This window comes from Dipodomys merriami, unplaced genomic scaffold, assembly GCF_024711535.1.
Source record: "Dipodomys merriami isolate MVZ:Mamm:240054 unplaced genomic scaffold, mDipMer1.0.p SCAF_1, whole genome shotgun sequence".
Taxonomy (NCBI): domain Eukaryota; kingdom Metazoa; phylum Chordata; class Mammalia; order Rodentia; family Heteromyidae; genus Dipodomys; species Dipodomys merriami.
The window spans coordinates 91,614,439-91,635,063 of record NW_027202270.1 but is presented as its reverse complement, the minus strand read 5'-3'; the positions used below and the strand labels follow the sequence as shown (position 1 = coordinate 91,635,063).

The 20,625-nt window shown below is 50.5% G+C and overlaps 3 protein-coding genes across 8 annotated transcripts in view; 2 read left to right on the top strand and 1 right to left on the bottom strand.

Moving 5' to 3' along the window:
- Nucleotides 1–109: 109 nt before the first annotated feature.
- On the top strand, nt 110–9,548 carry Ap1g2 (adaptor related protein complex 1 subunit gamma 2). 4 transcript variants are annotated; one of them, XM_070025514.1, is made up of 22 exons: nt 110–173; nt 576–783; nt 1,455–1,579; nt 1,720–1,861; nt 1,977–2,073; nt 2,244–2,320; nt 2,445–2,540; nt 3,479–3,559; nt 3,864–3,962; nt 4,114–4,169; nt 4,324–4,437; nt 4,558–4,698; nt 4,788–4,842; nt 4,925–5,047; nt 5,863–5,952; nt 6,040–6,167; nt 6,373–6,477; nt 7,243–7,369; nt 7,447–7,582; nt 8,493–8,656; nt 9,086–9,184; nt 9,269–9,548. In XM_070025514.1, the coding sequence occupies exons 2-22, from the start codon at nt 577–579 to the stop codon at nt 9,368–9,370; spliced, it is 2,364 nt and encodes a 787-aa protein (XP_069881615.1). In that variant the 5' UTR covers nt 110–173; nt 576; the 3' UTR covers nt 9,371–9,548. The 4 variants fall into 4 exon arrangements, with proteins under 4 accessions (XP_069881615.1, XP_069881625.1, XP_069881633.1 ...); XM_070025524.1 differs by lacking the exon at nt 6,373–6,477; XM_070025532.1 differs by lacking the exons at nt 110–173; nt 576–783; nt 1,455–1,579; nt 1,720–1,861; nt 2,244–2,320 and having other exon boundaries at nt 1,981–2,073.
- Thtpa (thiamine triphosphatase) lies at nt 9,542–18,907 on the bottom strand. 2 transcript variants are annotated; one of them, XM_070025566.1, is made up of 3 exons: nt 18,828–18,907; nt 11,947–12,495; nt 9,542–10,380 (listed from the first exon to the last, which is right to left on the bottom strand). In XM_070025566.1, the coding sequence occupies exons 2-3, from the start codon at nt 12,488–12,490 to the stop codon at nt 10,220–10,222; spliced, it is 705 nt and encodes a 234-aa protein (XP_069881667.1). In that variant the 5' UTR covers nt 12,491–12,495; nt 18,828–18,907; the 3' UTR covers nt 9,542–10,219. The 2 variants fall into 2 exon arrangements, with proteins under 2 accessions (XP_069881667.1, XP_069881678.1); XM_070025577.1 differs by lacking the exon at nt 18,828–18,907 and adding an exon at nt 12,880–13,182.
- Zfhx2 (zinc finger homeobox 2) overlaps nt 17,861–20,625 on the top strand; it is a 35,114-nt gene continuing 32,349 nt past the window's right edge. For both annotated transcript variants that reach the window (XM_070025502.1, XM_070025476.1), the window contains exon 1: nt 17,861–18,153. The gene's annotated coding sequence lies outside the window, so the exon portion shown is untranslated. The remainder of the gene's footprint in view (nt 18,154–20,625) is intronic.

Below are 20,625 nucleotides of genomic sequence, written 5' to 3'. Positions count from 1 at the left end.
CCTGGGGCTGAAGGTCAGAGAACTCCAGACGGCTCCGTAGGGTGACCCAGGCAGGGCGGGGCCCCGTGGTATGGGCGGGGATAAGGAAGGACACGACCAAGCCCAACCCCCCCGAACAGCCCCAAACCAGGAAGCGCTGGGGGGTAGTGGAGCGGAGTAGAGAACGAAGCCAGGTGAGGCGTCCCGGGGCGGGGAAACTGGTGCCGTCCCGACCTGCGCTTGCGGGGCGGGATCGCGCGGGAGTCATCGCGCGGGGTCCTGGGAGGAAAGGATTGGCAGAGTTGAGGATGGGATACCAGGTTCGGGAAGGAAAGGGGGAAGAAGAAATAGGCGGGGCTCTGGCGCATGCTCCGCGGAAACAGGCGTGGGCGCCTAGTCGGGGACGCATGCGTGGTGGGGACTCGTTTGGGCGTGCGATGGGGATGAGATGTGAGACCTAGGTGGGGCCAGTGAACGTGGGTTCACTTTCAAGCTAGCGGGTGGGTTCCGCGTCCTTGAGATCTTTGCACAGGGCAGGGCTCGGCCATCTGCGAGAAAGGGATAAAGCCCTTCCCACTCCCGGGCGCTGCCCGCAGGATGGTGGTGGGCCCTTCGCTGACGCTTCAGGACCTCATCGAGGAGATTCGCGGGGCCAAGACACAGGCCCAGGAGCGGGAAGTGATCCAGAAGGAGTGCGCCCACATTCGGGCGTCCTTCCGCGATGGAGACCCTCTGCAGAGGCACCGCCAGCTGGCCAAACTGCTCTACGTCCACATGTTAGGCTACCCCGCCCACTTTGGACAGGTACCAGTCCCAGCTACCTTGCTCTGGAGCTTGAGGAACACTAGTGGGACATGGTCGTGGACCCCTTTGTGCCCCGTTGTTTTCGTTCTACAACTCCTAAGCCCTCACACTGTACTGTGAAACACCCCTCCACCCCCCTTTTTTTGTCGGTTGTGGGGCTTGAACTCTGAGCCTAGGCACTGTCCCTCAGCTCTTCAGCTCAAGGCTAGCACTGGACCTCTTGAGCCACAGCACCACTTCCGGCTTTCTGGTAGTTAACTGGAGATAAGAGTCTCACAGACTTTCGTGCCTGGGCTGGCTTTGAACCTCGATCCTCAGATCTCAGCCTCCTGAGTAGCTAGGATTACAGGCATGAGCCACCAGCGCCTGGCCCTGAAAACCTTTTTACAGCCCATTACAACCTTTATTGGTCAGCTGCCCCCTAACCCTTTATTTTCTGGTTAGCTCCATGTAGGGCACCTCCTCTCTTCTCCCATCCTCCACTTCTAGATCCTTGAAACCACCCACTGAAACCACCCACTGGTGCTTGAATCTCCTAAGCTTCTCAGGTTGAGGAGAGAGTGATGGGATGTGGTGTCCCACAACCAGATGTGAGGGAGGAGAATGGAACAGAGATGTTAGTGGCTCTGGTTTCACCCCTGCCCTTCTGGGTCTGCTCCCCTTCCCTGTAGATGGAGTGCCTGAAACTGATCGCCTCCCCCAGATTCACAGACAAGAGGGTGGGCTACCTGGGGGCCATGCTTCTATTGGATGAGAGGCACGATGCTCACCTGCTCATTACCAACAGCATCAAGAAGTGAGAGGGTTCTGGGTCACTTGAAATCAGGGAGATGGGAGAGTGGGGCATTGTAAAATTCTAAGGGGCTGCCTGGTTCAGATGCTGGGAAGAACGAGATTTCTCAAGAGGCACAACTAACCATCCTCCCAACCCTGCAGTGACCTAAGCCAAGGGATTCAGCCAGTCCAAGGCCTGGCCCTGTGTACTCTGTGCACCATGGGCTCTGTTGAAATGTGCCGGGATCTGGCCACGGAGGTGGAGAAGCTGTTCCTACAGCCCAGCCCTTATGTGCGCAAGAAGGTGAGATGCACAACTCTTGCCTCTCTGGAAACTTCCCTGGTCTGCCATACAGTGAAGTTGAGGAGTCCAACCTGTTGGACCTCCCTGCTCTGTCTGAGGCCTCTGACCTCTGCAGGCTATTCTGACTGCAGTGCACATGATCCGGAAGGTCCCAGAACTTTCCAACATCTTCCTGCCACCTTGTGCCAAACTGCTTCATGAGCGCCACCACGGTAAGGCCATAGGGCTCCCCATACTCTGCTTTAGGTCTGGCCATAGACCAGAAGCAGAACACAGGTCAGGAGCACCAGCTCATAGGACAAGGTTAGCATACACACAAACATACATGCAGTTGACACTCCCAGGCCCCAACCTACCATTCACCTCCCCTCCCTGGCCCCAGGCGTCCTGTTGGGTACCATCACACTGATCATGGAGCTCTGCGAACGAAGCCCTGAAGCCCTCAGGCACTTTCGAAAGGTGGGCTGGTGAAGGGGCAGGCCCTGGGCCTGGTAAAGATATGGGTAGTGGGAGAGGAATGGGGGGATTTAATGTTGAGAAGAAGAGGAGGAATGCCCAGGCAAGGATATGGGCCTCCCTCTAGGTGGTACCCCAGCTGGTACAGATCCTCCGGACTCTGGTGACAACAGGATACTCAACAGAGCACAGCATATCTGGTGTCAGCGACCCCTTCCTGCAGGTGGGCTGAGATTTTCTTGTTGTATCCCTGAAACAGAAGGCTTAGCAGTAACTCCATAACCAGTGGTCACCTCCCACAAAATACTCTGACTCAGTCAATGTCTTGAGCAGGAGAGTGACTTCAAGATTGCCATGGTTACTGGGTGCTGATGGCTCACACCTGTACTCCTAGCTACCCAAGAGGCTGAGATCATGGTTTGAAGCCAGACCAGGCAGCAAAGTCTGTGACTCTTATCATAAATAAGCCCCTCCCCCAAAAAAAGTCAGAAGTGGAGCTGTGGTTCAAGTGTTAGAGCATTAGCCAAGCTTGAGAAGTTCCAGCCAGCCCAGGCAGAAAAGTCTGTGAGACTCTTATCTCCAATTAACACCAGAAAACTGGATATGGAGCTGTGGCTCCAAGTGGTAGAGTGCTAGCCTTGAGTGAAAGAGCTTAGGGAAAGAGCCCAGGCCCCAAGTTCAAGCCCCACGACTGACAAAAGTATATTAATTTTGCTGGGAAGGTGGCTCAGTGGTAGAGCACTTATCTTGCATGCATGAGGCCCTGGGTTCTATTCCTCAGCACCCCATAAGCAAAAAGAAAAAATCTGGAAGTGGTGCTGTGGCTCAAGTGGTAGAGCGCTAGTCTTGAGCTAAAGAGCTGAGGGGCAGCGCCCAGGCCCAGAGTTCAGGCCCCATGACCGGACCCAAAAAAAAAAGTATATTAATTTTTTTAATGGAAAGAAGGGAAGAGAACAATATAAAAAGCCTTTCCTAAACCTGCCTGGCCTTATATTCCTGACACTGGGACCTATAGAAGTGAGAGGCAGGGGCAGGAGGCTCTAGGGACTAGCCAGACCAACCCTTCACAATGCCATCTTCAACATTAGGTTTTTCTCCTCATCCCACAACTCTTGGTCCTGTGAACCCCCCTCTATCTTTTCATCTTTAACCCACCCTCAGGTCCAGATACTTCGTCTGCTTCGGATCCTGGGCCGGAACCACGAGGAAAGCAGTGAGACCATGAATGATTTGTTGGCCCAGGTGGGAGCTGGGTGCAGGGGCACAACCTCAGCATATCGCTCTGGGTCTACTCACTCAGGCGGCCTTCACATGACCACTCAACCACATAGCAGCTATATAAATACCCCTCTGCCCCTCCACCCCAAGCCAGTGAACTCCAGGACGGAGAGACACAGTGTGTTGTCATGCTGTTGCCCTCTTCCATGTCTGGCCCTGGCATGTAATGGGTGTCAGGGAACTCTGTTAGATGATGGAGGGATGGATAGAAGAAATGGTAGGTGAGAACAGAGCCTCGCATAAATGCATCTGCTCTCCCATTGTACAGGTGGCCACCAACACAGACACTAGCCGAAATGCGGGCAATGCAGTCCTGTTTGAGACAGTGCTCACAATCATGGACATCCGCTCTGCAGCTGGCCTACGGGTATCCCTCACCTCCACCCCCTACTCCCAGCCAGACATAGGCCTGGGCACTGGCTTTTCCCTCATCCCTAGTTTGTGCTCTTGTGCTGTGTAGTCTCCTCCTGGATGAGCAGATTGCTTCTCTGACTGTCCCCACCTTCTGGCCCTTGTAGGTTCTAGCTGTCAACATTCTTGGCCGCTTCCTGCTCAACAGTGATAAGAACATTAGGTAATGGTCATCCTCAATATCTGGCTAGGTTGTACCACTGACCCTCTGCATTTCTCCCTCCTGATCCCACGCCTTCTTACTCCTGGTCTGGGTACAGGCAAGGATACTGGGGCAGGTGGCTCTGTGCGTGATAATGCCTTTCTACCTTGACCAGGTACGTTGCTCTGACATCATTGCTGCGTCTGGTGCAGTCAGATCACAGCGCTGTACAACGGCATCGGCCCGTGGTGGTAGAATGTCTGCAAGAAACTGATGCCTCCCTCAGCCGGTGAGCAGAGGTATAGGGGATAAAAAAGGCTAAAAAGAATCACTGCCTGGGCAAAAGGAGGGCCTGAGGCATACAGCAAGGTTACTCCATCTACCTGCATAGACACCTTTCTCCTGCCAGGCGGGCCCTGGAGCTGAGCTTGGCACTGGTGAATAGCTCCAATGTGAGAGCCATGATGCAGGAACTGCAGGCCTTTCTGGAATCCTGTCCCCCTGACCTACGGGCTGATTGTGCCTCAGGTATCCTGTTGGCTGCAGAGAGGTGAGGTGACAGGTTCCCAGGAAGCAGAGGGTGCCGCCTGGGAAGGAACACGTGTTCTGATATCAGAACTGATAAGTAATGTTCCCTAGATTTGCTCCAACCAAGCGGTGGCACATAGACACCATCCTGCATGTGCTGACAAAGGTGAGACAGGGAACAGTCTGAACTGGGTGGGAGTGAGCTGAATTCACCATATTAATGTCCATACTCCTCTCCCACCCCCTAGGCAGGCACCCATGTACGGGATGATGCAGTAGCCAACCTGACCCAGCTGATTGGGGGGGCCCAGGAGCTACATGCCTATTCTGTGCGCCGCCTATACAGTGCTCTGGCAGAAGATATCTCCCAGGTGCCATTTCCACCTCCCCAGGCCTGTGCAGCCTCCCTCAGCCCTTTGTGAGCCTCTTCCCTACTTGGATTCTAGACTGTTGCCCTTTACCTCACAGCTGTCGACTTAGTTCAGGAGATGCTCCAGGACAGAGTCGACCTCTTATTAAAACATCTGGACTCCTGGTGCCTACTGGCTGTGAAACCCCAGCTGATTAATAGGCTTTATAGACTCAGTCTTGTCCTCCTGTGTTTCCTTAAAGCTATCTGGAGGACCAAATGAGATAGATAAGAAGCTTTGTTGCATGTATGAGGTTTTACTGTTATCCTGAATGCTATAGATATTAACAGGTGCCAGCCAATATCAATTACCCCCCCTTTTTTTTTTCCCCTCTTAAGTAGAATCAGCAGAACCCATTCTTTTTTGAGAGGGACACTCTCAACTCTCCCTCATTGGGTCAAGCTATGTAGTTGTAATGCTTTACCACCAGGTGGCAGTAGGAGTACAGACACTAGGTAAACTTTTTTTTCCCCCCTACTCTGCCAGCTCCCATCTTTGTACTGCCTAAACTTGCAAGGGTGGGGAACATATAGTGAGCTATATAAAGCCTGTGAAATCATTTAGTACATGGTGAACAGGCGTTTATTCTCATTAGCTTCTCATTGGCAGCCCACTGCCCATCTGTCTATACTGAGAATTTTGTGTAATGCTATAAATATCCAAATGGCCCTTGGCAGGAAAAAAGGTTCCCTCCTCCTGCCTGGAATGTTGCAGGGTCTGGGAAAGAGGAAGGGACCCTCTGAAACTGATCTGGCAATGCTTCTATACCCACACAGCAACCACTGGTACAGGTGGCAGCCTGGTGCATCGGGGAATATGGGGATCTTCTGGTGGAGGGAAACTGTGAGGACACTGAGCCGCTTCAGGTGAAACCTCTAAGGGAGGCACAGTGAGGAGGACCTGTCAGGAAGGCAGGGCTAGACCGAGATCCATGCCTGTTCTTCACACCAAAGGTAGAAGAGGAGGACATTTTGGCACTACTGGAAACAGTGTTGCAGTCCCACATGTCGCTGCCAGCCACGCGGGGGTATGCCCTCACAGCCCTCATGAAGCTCAGCACCAGGCTCCAGGGAGACAACAAGTAAGAAGTCCCTTTACTTTTCACTGTGCTCATCGGGCCATCACTAGACACGCCTTCCCTGTATGCTGACCCCTTTCCAGTCCTTAGGTTCTTGCTTTTGAACCGTATTATCTTGGGTGTATCCTCATGTTTGCCTTCTCTGCTACCTTCTGGAGTGGAAGGGCAGAGTAAGCCACTGCCACTCACATGCCACGCTGTGCCCCAGCCGCATCCGCAAGGTGGTGTCTATCTACGGGAGCTGCCTAGATGTGGAGCTGCAGCAACGGGCTGTGGAGTATAACACACTCTTCCAAAAGTATGACCACATGAGGTGCGTCCATCAAATCCCAAACCCCTGCCTTTTCCCAAATTCAGCGAGGCTCTGCTAGCTCACACCTGTAATCTTAGATGCTCAGGAGGCTCAGATCTGAGGATTCTGGTTCCAGGCCAGTCTGGGGCAGAAAAATCTGTGAGATTCTTATCTCCACTTAACCATCAAAAAGCCAGAAGTTAAGATGTGCACTCAAGTGCTCAAGACTGGCCTAGAGCAAAAAAAAAAAAAAAAAAGCTAAGGGCAGCACCTAGCCTTGAGTTTGACCCTGTGAACCAGCAGTCACAAAAACAAAATAAACAAAAGATCCAATGTGGGCTGGGAAGGTGGCTCAGTGGTAGAGTGCTTACTTCACATGCATAAGGCCCTGGGTTCGATTCCTCAGCACCACATAAACAGAAAAAGCCAGAAGTGGCGCTGTGGCTCAAGCAGTAGAGGGCTAGCCTTGAGCTGAAGAGCCGTGGGACAGTGCCCAAGCCCAAAGTTCAAGCCCCATGACCGACAAAAACAAACAAAAAATCCAATGCCCCATTCTAGTATCAAGGGTGCTCACCTCCTATGTTATTTCCTGCTATTGTAAGAGCCCCCTACCCACAGTTCATTGATGCTAAGCTGGCTCCCAGCCTCCTTGCTCATCTGAAAAACAAGAGCAGGCTATCTTATGTATATACCCAGGATACCCTGTATTCTTAACCCCTCATCCTGGATGCCTCTTGTGAAAACCCAGGGATCACACAGAGGAACACTTATACTCTACCCACTCAGGGCAGCGATCCTTGAAAAGATGCCTCTCGTGGAGCGAGGTGGCGCTCAGGTTGAAGAGGAAGCAAAGGAAAGGCAAACAGCAGCCCAGCTTCTAGAGGAGGCAGCCCCTGCCCCTCCAGAGCCCCAGGTGAGAAGGCTGGAAGCCCTGATGTGAGAGATTTGCTTGTTCTTCCATGCCCACCGGTGACCCTGTTTCCTCCCCAGGCCTCCAAGCTTTTGGATCTCCTAGATCTCCTGGATGGCACTCCTGGGAACACACAGCATCCTCCTCTTCTGGATCCTTCCCCAGAGGGTGCCTTAGTAAACCTCCTTGACCTTCCCTGTGTACCTTTACCCCCAGGTAAGCCTTAGCAAAGGGGAAAATGTCTTAGATACTGTTTATCTAAGCTAAGGACTGAGGTCCTTTCCAACTGCATGCCTTCTTCCCATTCCCTTTTCCATAGGCAAAAGTTCAATCAGGCCTTTCCCCTCCTGGACAATCTTCAGTGTTTTCTTTGTCCTTTGGGGTTTTGTTGGGGGGGATTTTTTTTTTTTTTGGTCCATCATGGGGCTTGAACTGAGGGCCTGGGTACTGTCCCTGAACTTTGAACCACAGCACCACTTCTAAATTTCTGGTGGTTAATTGGAGATAAGAGTCTCACAGCCAGGCGCTGGTGGCTCACGTCTGTAATCCTAGCTACTCGGGAGGCTGAGATCTGAGGACTGCAATTCAAAGCCAGTACAGGAAGTTCATGAGACTGTTAACTCCAATTAACCATGGGAAATGGCACTGTAGCTAAAGTGGTAGAGTGCTTGCCTTGAGCTGAAGAGCTCAGCGGACAAAACCCAGACCCAGAGCTGAAGCTCCACAACCGCCAAAAAAAAAAAGTCTCATGGACTTCCCTGTCTGGGCTGGCTTCAAACTATGATCCTCAAATCTCAGCCTCCTGAATGGCTAGGGTTATAGGCAGGAGCCATCAGCACCTCCAAGTTGGCTCATTTTAAGGTTTCAGCTGAACTGTTAACTGCTTTCCCTTACCACTAGGTTCTTCCCAGTTATTCTGTCTTATTTCACTCCTAGCACCCATCACAGATAATTTCACATTTTGTCATTTGCTCCTCTCTACCCCTAGACTGTCAGCTCCAACCTAAGCTTCTTGTCTACTTTGTCACTAGCCATCAGGGCCAAGAAATGTTTACTCCTTTTGTTGAGTGAATGAATGGGTTATGTCAAGCCTGCACACTGATCTGCCTCTTTTTCCCCACTCTAGCACCCATTCCCAATCTCAAGGTATTTGAGCGTGAGGGAGTACAGCTCAATATGTCATTCATTCGACCCCCGGAAACCCCTTCATTGCTCTTAATCACTGTCACCACCACCAACTCTTCAGGGGGTGATGTTACCCACTTCATCTGTCAGGCAGCTGTGCCCAAGGTTTGTAAAAATCAGGGTTCCAAGGTGGTCTAGGAGCACCAAGGAAAAACACCAAGTAGAAGAAGCATGTGTGGGGAACAGAATGAGATGGGAAAGGAGTATTGTACATTTGGGCAGTTAAAAGGGGATTGGGGGACTGAGAATGTGGCTTAATGGTAGAATGCTTGCCTAGCATGCATGAAGCCCTAGGTTGAATTCCTCAGTACCACTTAAACAGAAAAAGCTAGAAGTGGCATTGTGGCTTAAGTGGTAGAGTGCTAGCCTTGAACAAAAAAAAGCTCAGGGACAGTGCTCAGGCCCTAAGTTCAAGCACCAGGACTGGCAAAAAAAAAAAAGGGGGGGGGGTGGGACGACTACTGGGTATGATGTTGTTTGAGCCCAGACAATCAGCTGCCTTACTGTGCTCTGCCCAAACCTCCCATGTTAAAGAGTTTGCAGCTGCAGCTACAGGCCCCAAGTGGGAACACAGTTCCAGCTCAGGGCGGCCTTCCCATCACCCAGCTCTTCAAAATCCTCAATCCTAACAAGGTGAGTTCCAGAGCTCTGTGGCTAAGACTCCAAGATGGAAGAAGTGAGGGGAACTGACCCTGGTCTCTGCTCTCCCATTCCTAGGCCCCTTTGCGGCTAAAGCTACGCCTCACCTACAACCACCTTGGCCATTCAGTGCAGGAGATCTTTGAAGTGAACAACTTGCCTGTGGAGACATGGCAGTAACTATCTCTTCTCATCCCTGGACCCTGGGGCCTCAGCAACTAAGAACCTACATGTGGGCCACCAGCAGGTGGCACTCTGTCCCTGCATTTACCACTGCAAAACTGTGGTGGGGGCGGGGGGAGGTCTGTATTCCCCCATAAATAATGAAAGCCAAATAAAGCCACAGGGAAGTAGAAAGCCACATTTCAGTATATTTGAGATGGAAAATGTATGTGAATAACTGCAAGGGCAAAGAGGCTCCTGATGCAAGCAGAAGTATGAGTCCTTCTGGAACCTTGGGAAATTATCTTAACAATGGTTTTCCTCTCTGGGTCAGGGAACTAATTTGCCCTTAAGGTGCCACAGGAAGCACTTCTCTCTGGATCAGGACTAGGCCTACTAGCATATCAAAACAGAATTTCTGGATTCATAACAGGAATTTCCAACCAATTCCCCTACCTTGCTGTTATTCCCTACCTCCCAAGGCAGGGAAATCCCTACTGCCTTCCCTCATCTCCAACTCAGCTGTAAGGCAGTTTCGGAGCCGCTGGCAGAATCAATGGCATCGACCAAGGGAGGGGGGGTGGCAAGGGATTTTCCTGTGCTTAACTACTGATCACGGCTAAGTGGAAATCCTATAAACACGAGCGGAAATCAATGGAGGCTGCTTAGCGGCCAGGGGAGAGGGGCGGCCCACAGATTGCATCTGACGGATGAGGGAGAAGCAGCAGCCAGGGAGGGCTTTAGGAAGGGTAGCTGAGGAGAGGGTGAAAGAACAGGCAGAGTTGACCGAGAGGAGGCCCTGTTGAAAGAGATCTGGCACAGTGAGCCCAGATGTGTGCCACCAAGACCCAGAATTCCCATCCCCTTCTAGGAAGTGACATTGTAGTCCAGGCTCCTGTCCGAATGCTTATTAGCCCCTTGTGGCTTCTCTGAAAGTGTTGGTTCTAGCAAGCGCTGATAGTCCTCTGGCCGGAAGCGCTGTAGGTACACGATGAGCTTGGCAGGTGCTTTCTCCTGTGTTGGCACACCTGCAGGCAATAGAACAGTAAGAAAAGAAGCCAATGGAGGGGCCACTGAATGTGCTTTTACTAGGCTGTCTGCCCATTCAGCCAGGATCCCAAAGTTGTTTTGAAGGCAGCCCTGATACTCTAAATACCATCCAACCTGCTGCTTTTTTGTGTGCCAGTACTGTCCATTAGCTTTTTTTGCTTAAGGGCTGGCACTCTACCACTTGAGCCACAGCTCCACTTCTGACTTTTGCTGTTAAATTGGAGATAAGAGTCTCATGGACTTTCCTGCCTGGGCTGGCTTCAAACCACAATCCTCAGATCTCAGCCTCCTGAGTAGCTAGGGTTACAGGCATGAGCCACGGGTACCCAGCATTCAACCAGCTTTTATAACCTATCCACTCCCTCAGGAGACTATAGAGGTGAGACCTCACAGAGAGCCACTGAGTAGGAGTGTCTGGGAAGCCTCTTCTCAGCAAAGGAGAAATTGTGAAGACATACCTAGGCACCCGGAAGACAGAGGATGTCTCATTTATCACCTATCCTACAATCAAGATTAAAGCCTATCTAGGCAAGCCAAAGCTCATTAGCATGGTAATGAAGCACGTGCAGTGATGTACACAAAGAAACCAAAGTTTACATAAAAAGTAAAGAAGCAGCTGGAGCTGTGGAGTGGGAATTCTCACCTCTGAAACTCTGTATGGTTACTAGAAAAACTCAAAACAGTATCCTACAGCTGTCAGGCCCTGTGAGGTATACAACCCCATACTTGTGTGGATAAGTGGTCTACAAGGGAACTAAGTGTGGGAACAATAAAACAAATCTGCCAAAGCTTACCCAACTGTCTCACATAAATGCAGTTTCTGGCCTGTTACCCAAAGGAGAGCAAAAGGAGAACTAGGCATGGTGGTGCACACCTTTAATGCCAGCACTCAGAAGGCTGGGCAGTAGGAACTTGAATTCAAAGCCTAAATAGCTACATGGCAAGATTCTTAAAAAAAAAAAAAAAGAAAGAAAGAAAGAAAGAGAGAGGAAGGAAGAAAGAAGGAAGGAAAGAAGGAAAGAAAGAGAGAGAACCTAAGAATAAAAGTTTGGGGAAGGAAGGGTCAAAGCGGGGAATCAATACATGGAACTGAAGGAGACCCGGCTAGAAGTATGAGAACTAAATGAGACAGAATAACTAGAATGAAGGTATGGAAGAATTAATTTCAAATTAAGCAGGGAAACTGGATTTGATATAAATTATAAGCAAACTAGGTTCTTGAGGAAATTGCTTTAACAGATCCTGTGATAAAGGTAATCCAGAAACTGGGTGTCAGTGGCTCCTTAAGAGACAGATCTCCTTAGGAGACAGGATCGGGGTTCAAAGCCAGCCCAGGCAGAAAAGTCCATGAGACTATCTCTAATTAACCAGCAAAAAAGCAGGAATCAGAGCACTAGCCTTGAGCCAAAGTAAGAGTGCAAAGCCTTTCATTCAAGCCCCACCACAGGCTCTGAAAAAAGAAAGAATCTTGTCATTATATGGTCCAGTGAGTGCTGCCCAGGAAAAGGGAGCAAAGTTATGCCAGAAGGGCCTATCACCCTCACCAAGCATGCTGCTGAGGCTGAGGATCTTCTCTAGAGCAGCTGGGACTTCAGCCACCTCATGTACCAGGGCCTCTACTTCACCCACAGCATAGCCAAAGTCAGCAGTATCCAAGTCTACTCTGAGCAATGGCTCCTTTTCAGCTCCAGAGAACATCAGCTTCCAGGCACTTCGGTTAGTCACAAAACTAGCTACTTCCTGCAGCCCCAGGGAACCCAACACAGCAGCCACACTTCCAGCCCCCAGCTCTTCAGCGCCCAGCAGCTCACGGAGCTGGGCCACAATTTCAGGTTCAGATGTGAGTTCTATGTACTCAGTGTGAGGTCCTGGGATGCCTGCTTTTCCAGGGCATTTTAGTTCCCATCCGCTGCCCTCTCGTTGTCGCAGCCAGTGGTCAGATCGCATGAGGCTCAGCTCAGTGGTGTCATAGTACGTGTCTCGGAAGGTAAACCGATGTACCAGGGTGCCCCCCAACTCCTGCAGACGTTTCTCTGTATCAGGCCCTGGCACGAACTTTCGCTCTACTTCAATCAAGCCCTGGGCCATGTTACCTGAAATAAATATCTGCAATCAATCATCAAACTCACATTTGCAACAAACATTCCCTGAATGGCAGCTGCTTAGCAAAGCCCTGTCTCTCCAGCCTTGGATGAACTTAGGAGGCACACACTTATCTCAAGAGCGAGACACAGGACCTGTTTGTGAGCTTTTGGGATACGGTAGCAGTGACAGGTATTCCGTTCAATCTTTTTCCACTACTGGTGATCTCCCCATCCAAAGGGCTCCCTAGAGAGCAGGCCGTGTGGCAGATAGCCCTTCCACGCTCCCTTTTCCTCACCGCCCAGGAGGCCAACCCAGGATGAGCAGAGTTACCCAGGATGACCCGCCCCTGCCTCCCTCGCCACCGCACTGGCTGGCAGGAGCTCGGGTCTCACCTGAAAGCTCGAGGGGCTCCCTCTCGCGGGACCCGCGATGGGGGAGGGGAACCCACGCCACACCCGCGAGGAATGCCGGGAGTAGTCCCTGGCCCCGGAACTCAGCTCGGCTCTCCGAGCGCCTGGCCAGTCGCAGCACCAGCGGCCATATTAGGCCCGTTGTGCTGGTGCCGAGGGTAGGCCAGGTCCGAGAGAACTGCTGGGTGACTGACACCCCCGCGGTGGGCTGGCGAGCCAGAACATTTCTTGATCTCTTGTTTCTCAGTCTCGATACCTCCAGAAGCCCAGGAGTCGGCCGGGGTCTCAGGACCTAGCCTTAGCGCGGCAGCCTAAGGTCCGATGCATTGCATGATGGGAGATGTAGTTCTAAGGGAGCAGTTGCCGCTTCCCCACCCGTCGCTATGGTGACCGGAAAGCTGCAATTAGTGCCAGCGGGACTCTACCCAAAGCTAAACTGGGGATGCAGAGTAGAGAGGAAATTCGTTTAACAAGGAGCTATGGCCCCTGTCTCCAGCCTCTTCCAACATAGTGAGCCTGAAACACAAGCCACTCAAACACTGCATTTTAAATTTTGTTCGTGCACGCGCGCGTGTGCTCCGGTCCTGGAGCTTGAACTCATGGCCTGAGCGCTGTCCCTGATCGTCTTTTGCACTTGAGCCAGAGCTTCACTTCTGATGGCTTATTGGAGGTGGGAGCCTCACAGGCTTTTTTCTGCCTGGGCTTTGAGATGTGACCTGAAGATCTCAGCCTCGAGTAGTTAGTATTACAGGCATGAGATACCAGTCCCCGACTTTGACACTGCAATTTATGGATGCCTATTTAAGTGCAGGCCATTGGCAAGGGCTGACTGGTTGAGTCCAGTGTCGCTATCCCAGAGTTTCAAAGGGAATCTAATACCTCCTGATAAAATGTTCAGAGTATGTCTGGGTGGTAAACTTTATGATCAGAGATATTCTGCTAGGGAGCTGGGCACCGGTGGCTCACGCCTATAATCCTAGCTATTCAGGAGGCTGAGATCTGAGGATGGCGGTTCAAAGCCAGCCCCGGCAGGAAAGACCGTGAGACTCCTATCTCCAATGAACCACCAGAAAACCGGAAGTGGCGCTGTAGCTCAAGTGGTAGAGCGCTTGCCTTGAGCTGAAGAGCTGAGGGACAGCACTCAGGCCCAGAGTTCAAGCCCCATGACCTACCAAAAAAAAAAAGGAGAGATATTCTGCTAGGGAATTAAAGATAGTGGAATTTCAACAGTTGGAGACCTGGATGAAGACAGGAAGGAAGTTAAAAATCCCAGAAACTGAAGAGACCCTAGCCAATATGTAACTAGATGTGACTATAAATAAAATTGGAAGCTGGAAAATGGTTTGGATGAATGAGTGAAGGGTTTGTCAGTTTCCAGCAGTCTGAGCAGTTTTTGTAGGAGGAGAAATATTCAATATTTATTTAACAGAAATGGGGATGTCCAAATAGGGAAAACTCATTATCCTTACTACATTTGAGGACTGTTATCCGTAGGCCTTAACTGAGTCTTATCCTCTGGGTGAAGTATTGTCTCCATGATTGGTAAGAAGTGCCAGGTTCCCCATACCAGCTCTACCTCTTGAGCCACCCCTCCAGTTCTCATACCTGCCCTCACTCAAGCACTTGATCAATGGGTATGTCATTAACTTATAGACATAGCATCTTTAATGGGATGAATTAGATATATCCTGCCACTGCCCCATGCACAGCATCATACAGCAGGAACCAAATAGATCTGAACCCTACCTCCTCTCATTGGCCTGCATTTCATCCATCCTTTGCTCTCCAGTTTTGTCAAACCAGGAAAACATTATTTTCCCCTATTATATAAGGTCCAATTCAGTAGAGCCAAAACAACAGTTTAATGGAATGGAAAGACTAGACTCCACAGACAGATGGGGGCTGGACTCTCAGCTTCACTTTCTAGATGTTGAGCTTTGGGCAGACAACTCCATGCCCCTCTCTGCTTTTTCAGTGGTAAAATGTGGATTGCCTTACAGTTATGTGTTAGAATTTAGTAATAAACTGGTGCCAGATAAGTAGAAATTCAAAATATTTGTTTTTCTTCCAAACCCCAAGTTCAAATTTTGTTGTTTAAAAGAAGTAGGAGCTGGGCACTAGTTATTAAGGAGGTTGATATCTGAGGATCATGGTTCAAAGCCAGCCCGGGCAGAAAAGTCTAAGACTTTTTATCTCTAATAAACCACCAGAAAACCGGAAGTGGAGCTGTGGCTCAAGTGGTACAGCACTAGCCTTAGCTGAAGAGCTGAAGGACAACACTGAGGCCCAGAATTCAAGCCTCACAACCAACAAAAAATAAAACAAAAAATAAGGGTGCCAGTGGCTTGCGCCTGTATTCCTAGCTACTCAGGAAGCTCAGATCTGAGGATTGCGGTTCAAAGTCAGCCCTAGAAGAAAAGTCTGTGAGACTCTTATCTCCAATAAACCACTCAGAAAACCGGAAGTGGTGCTGTGATTCAATTGGTAGAGTACTAGTCTTGAGCTGAAGAGCTGAGGGACAGCACCTAGGCCAAGTTCAAGCCCCACAACTGACAAAAATAAAATAAAAGAAGTAGAATTTAAGGCTGGGCACCAGTGGCTTACACCTGTAATCCTAGTTACTCAGGAGGCTGAGATCTGAGGATTGCAGTTTGAAGCCAGCCTGCTATCTCCAATAAACCACCAAAAAAAAAGCTGAAAGTGGAGGTATGGTTCAAATGGTAAAGCTTTTGCCTTGAGCAAGAAAGCTCAGGGACAGTGCCCAGGCCTGAGTTCAGGTCCCAGAACAGACAGACAGACAGACAGGCAGACACACACACACACACACACACACACACACACACACACAAAGATTTAGTGGTTAGAATGGTCTCTGGAATCAGACCACTGTGCTTTGAATCTTTGTATTTTATTCTGGTAAATTGTGCCTTGATTTGTTAAACTGTGGAATGTAACTAATAGTATCCTCCTCATAGAATTCTGAGGATTAAATACATTAATATATATAAAAGTGCTTAAAACTGTACTTGTACAGTCAGTAAATCTTTTAAAATGTTGCTGTTCTTAGAATATAGAGCCCTAGCCAGGCTCTGGTCGCTCATGGCCTGTAATCCTAGCTACTCAGGAGGCTGAGATCTGAGGATCGTAGTTGGAAGCCAGTCCCAGGAGGGAAATGCCATGAGACTCCAATAAACTACTAAAAAAAAAAAAAAAAAAAAGCCAGAAGTAGTGCTGTGGCTCAAGTGATAGAGCGCTCACCTTGAATAAAAGAAGCCCAGGGAAGCCAGGTGCCTGTGGCTCACACCTGTAATCCCAGCTACTCAGGAGGCTGAGATCTGAGGATCATGGTTCAAAGCCAGCCCAGGCAGGAAAGTCCATGAGACTCTTGTCTCCAATAAACCACTAGAAAACCAGAAGTGGCGTTGTGGCTCAAGCGGCAGAGCGCTCACATTGAGCTGAAGAGCTGAAGAATAGCGCCCAAGCCCAGAGTTCAAGCCCATGACTGACAAAAAAAAAAGTTCAGTGACAGCGCCCAGGCACAGAGTTCAAGCCCCAGAACTGGCCACCACCACCACCACCACCACCATCATCATATTCATCATTGCTGATAAACTGAATAGGAGGAACCAGAAACTCACCTTCTTACTTTCCCAGCCCCAACTCGGATGCTGAGCAGGACTTCTGCTCAGTGGTGGCTCACACCTGAAATCCTAGCTACTCAGGAGGTTGAGAGCTGAGGATCATGGTTCAAAGCCAGCCCGGGCAGAAAAGTCTGTGCAATTCTTTTTTTTTTTTTTTTTTTTGGCCGTGGGGCTTGAACTCTGGGCCTGGGCGCTGTCCCTCAGCTCTTCAGCTCAAAGCGAGCGCTCTACCACTTGAGCTACAGCGCCACTTCCGGTTTTCTGGTGGTTTATTGGAGATAGGAGTCTCACGGTCTCTCCTGCCCGGGCTGGCTTTGAACCGCGATCCTCAGATCTCAGCCTCCTGAGTAGCTAGGATTACAGGTGTGAGCCACCAGCGCCCGGCTCTGTGCAATTCTTATCTCCAATAAACCAGCAGAAAACCGGAAGTGGTGCTGTGGCTCAAGTGGTAGAGCTCTAGCCTTGAGCTGAAGAGCTGAGGACAGGCCCCACGATGGACAAAAAAAAAGGGAGGGGGGCTAGGAAGGTGGCTCAGTGGTAGAGTGCTCGTCTTGCATGCATGAGGCCCTGGGTTCGATTCCTCAGCACCACAAAAGCAGAAAAAGCCAGAAGTGGCGCTGTGGCTCAAGTGGTAGAGCGCTAGCCTAGCACTGAAGAGCTGAGGGACAGTGCCCAGGCCCAGAATTCAGGCCCTGGGGGGCAAAGGTCGGGGGAGAATAATTGCTGAGAGAAGGTTCTAATACCCACTAGGAAGGCTGAGAGAAGGTTCTATACCCACTAGGAAGGAAGGGGGAGTAAGGCAGAAGGGAGTGGACCTCTAATAGCTTTGGGAAGCTGTTAAGCTAGAGCCTGTTTCAAAGCTGATTTAAAACACATGTATGGTTTCTGTAGGCAGGAGGAAGAGGGTACAGAAAAAGAGATTCCCTCTTTGCGGAGAGCGGGCAGGCCTAAAGCCCGCCTGGAGCTACCCTGGACATGGGTAGCCAGCAGGTCCTGGCCCTGAACCAGGATTCAGGGAGGCCCAGCGCAAGCATACCTGGGGTGGGAGGGGGGGGAGGAGAATGGGGGGAGGCGGAGGGGGCGTGCTGACTACAACTCCCGGCACGCACCGCGGCGGACCGGCTGCTGCACCTGCTCAGTGGGGCCGCCCCGGGCGCCTGGGTATTGATTATTCCATTGTGTGGGACGCCTCGGCTCCAGCCAGTGAATGAGGCGGAGGAGTGAGGGCAAGGAGGAGGAGGGCGAGGAGGAGGAGGAGGAGGAGAAGGAGGAGGAGGAGGAGAAGGAGGAGGAGGAGGAGGAGGAGGCAGGGAGCAAGCGAGTGCCCAGGGTGAATCAATGGAAACCCCCTCACGAAGCCGGGAAAACACTTCAGCCGCAGCCAAATAGCATTGATTATTTTCCTTCACTTCCCTCACCGCCGTGAATTTATTTATTTATTTTTTTTCCATCTCCGTCCCTGACGCCCCGGAGCGAGCGCTGGAGGGAGGGAGGAGGAGGGGAAAAAAGGAATCAACACATCGGAGAAGTCCCTTGCAAGAGCCGCCCCCTCCCCTCCCGCCTCGCGCGGCTCGGCGGCCGCGGTTCGACTCCCGTCCCTGCTTCCAGCTGAGGTGTAAGTGCATCGATTTCCGATGCTGCTGGGTTGGTTGTGTTTTTTTTTTATTTTTTTTTTTTCCCCTCTCCCTCTCACTCTTCTTCCCTTCCTTGCTCTTTGGAAGCTCGAGACCGAGAGGAGAGGAGGCGCTCGGAGGCTGCCGCTGGAGGGGACGGAGAGGGACGGGAAGGGGCTGGGGGAGGGGGACACGGACAGACGGACAGACGTACCAGGGAGAAGTGGGGGTGGGCGTGGGAGAGAAGACGTGAGAGTGGGGGGGGGGTAATGCCGGGGTGGTGGGAGAGACAGCGAAGGGAAAGGCAGGGGCCAGCCCAACAGACGGAGGGTAACGAGACTAGACGGACCGCGCCGAGCCTTACGGGGATCGGGGTTCTTGGAGGGAAGGGGAGGCCGGGTGAGTGCCAAGGCTGGAAGTACCAGCCCGGAGGGGCCGGGGTCACACAGGCCTCCCGCCGACTGCGGGATGGAGAAGGAACGTGGGCCCGGAGGCTGATGGATGGGCTAGCGCGCTAGGGTGCCGGCTGGGAGGGGACTATGGATACTCTCAATTTTCGTTTTTGCCGGAAGTTGAGCTTAAATTTTTTTTTTTAATTGGAAAAGGTGCGAGTAGATGAGGGACGCTTCGTTCAAGGTGAAGCGTTTTTGCCTTGCCCTCTCCACCCCGACTCTACCTGCTCATTTTAAAGCACTGGACCACGCTTCTCTCCGTCTTTAGCCCCGTTGATCTCTGTCCGTGTGTCCCCATCTCTTGGTTTTGCCATTCTTCTGTCTTCCCCACCCTATCCATCTCCAGTTGTGTGCCACTGTCTCTGCTGTGACTTCTCATCGAGTGATCCTCTCCCTGTGTGCCCCTGTCACTATGTGTCACACCTTGGCTGCCCGACTGTTCTGTCACCTAGAATTATGCCATGCTCCCTCCTTGAGGATAGGTCCTGATATCTGTGGCCTTTTCAGCTACTTTGGAGTTTGCTTATCAGCTATGCTTGTAGTAGTCACTGGTTAGGGGCCTGAGAGTACCGAAGGGAATAGAGGTATGTGTCTCCTCCCAAATACACCAGTGCACCTATTCTACGTGACCAGGACAACCTCCCCTTCCACCTTAAGCAGAGAAGCTTTGGAACTTCCTAGAATTGCTGACTGTCCCCTTGCCATGTGCCCTCCCCATCAGGACTCACTGTGGGCCTCTCGTATGCCATTTGCCTTTGGAGGAGCTTCCCACCACAAACCTCCTTCCTGCTGACTTAATTTTCCTCCCTTCCCCCACTTTACCATTGAATGTATTTTTTCATTTCCCATTTATTTCAGCCCATTTTTCTATCCTTGTAGTCCTCGGTCTCCCTTGCTTATTCTCCGTCTTTGTTCCCATTATCTACCCTATTCCTACCTTTTCTCTTTGGTCACCCTAAGTTTCTTTTATCCGTTGCCCAACATTTTAATTCCAGCAGCAGAAGATACCACAAGCAAAGGGCTCAGAGAGATGGGAGATGGGGTTCATGAAGGCACATAAAAAGGCCAAGAAATCAATTCAGTGGGCTTCCAGGGGCTTGTAACCCCTTCATCATTCAGTGCCATTATGTCAGTTAACTGTCAACTTTGATTTTATAAGGGTATGTGCTCTAGGACTCTAGGCTCCACCCTGCCCACCTGCCCCTCATCTTCTCATCCTTCAGTTCATTTTACATATCAGTGGTAGGTTTTTTTTTTCTTCACTTTGTAGTTCATTTTTCTCCTGGGCTCCTGCTATGATCATGTTTAGATTGAACACGAGATAGTTTTTATTATTTTGAGAGAACCTATGGTACATCAGGGTCTAGGTTCATTGAGCCTGAGGAATGGTAAAAGTGGACAAATGGTCTGAATAGTTTATTTTGGTTTTAAGGCTAGCATTGTTTTTGTAGACATCAGAAGTGTGAATAAAAGGAGAAGACAGATATGGGCAGATAATGGAATATTTCCTAGGTGAACAGAATTATGGAAGGGAAAGAGGAGGCCGGATGCAATGGAAATGTATGTAGAGAAATGTATGATGTGAGAGACATGTAAAGGAAGGAAGAAAATCTATGCAGAATGGGAGCAGAAGAAATGAGTGGTGATTCATGAAAAATTGAGAGAATGAAGTATGAGTTAATAGCTATATATGGAAAAGGGAAAAGAAATGACAGGATATTCCTAAAGAGCAGGTTTTTAATAAAAGCAATATGAAATACAGTAGTAAATGGGAGAAGGGAGGATTTGAAGAAAAAGATGAGAAGGGAAAGACTATGGTACAAAGAAGGTAAATGGATGGCGAAGATAGGAGTGCTGAAGCAGATCAGAGCTGCAGAGCTTACTGGGGAAGAGAGGATGAGATTATCAAAGGAAACAAATGCCTCTGGTGTGAGGAGGACCCAGCAGAGACCAATGCAAAGAAACCACTGCAGGGGGTAGGCGATTTGGGGAAAGGAAAAAAAAAAAGGCATAGCAGAAATA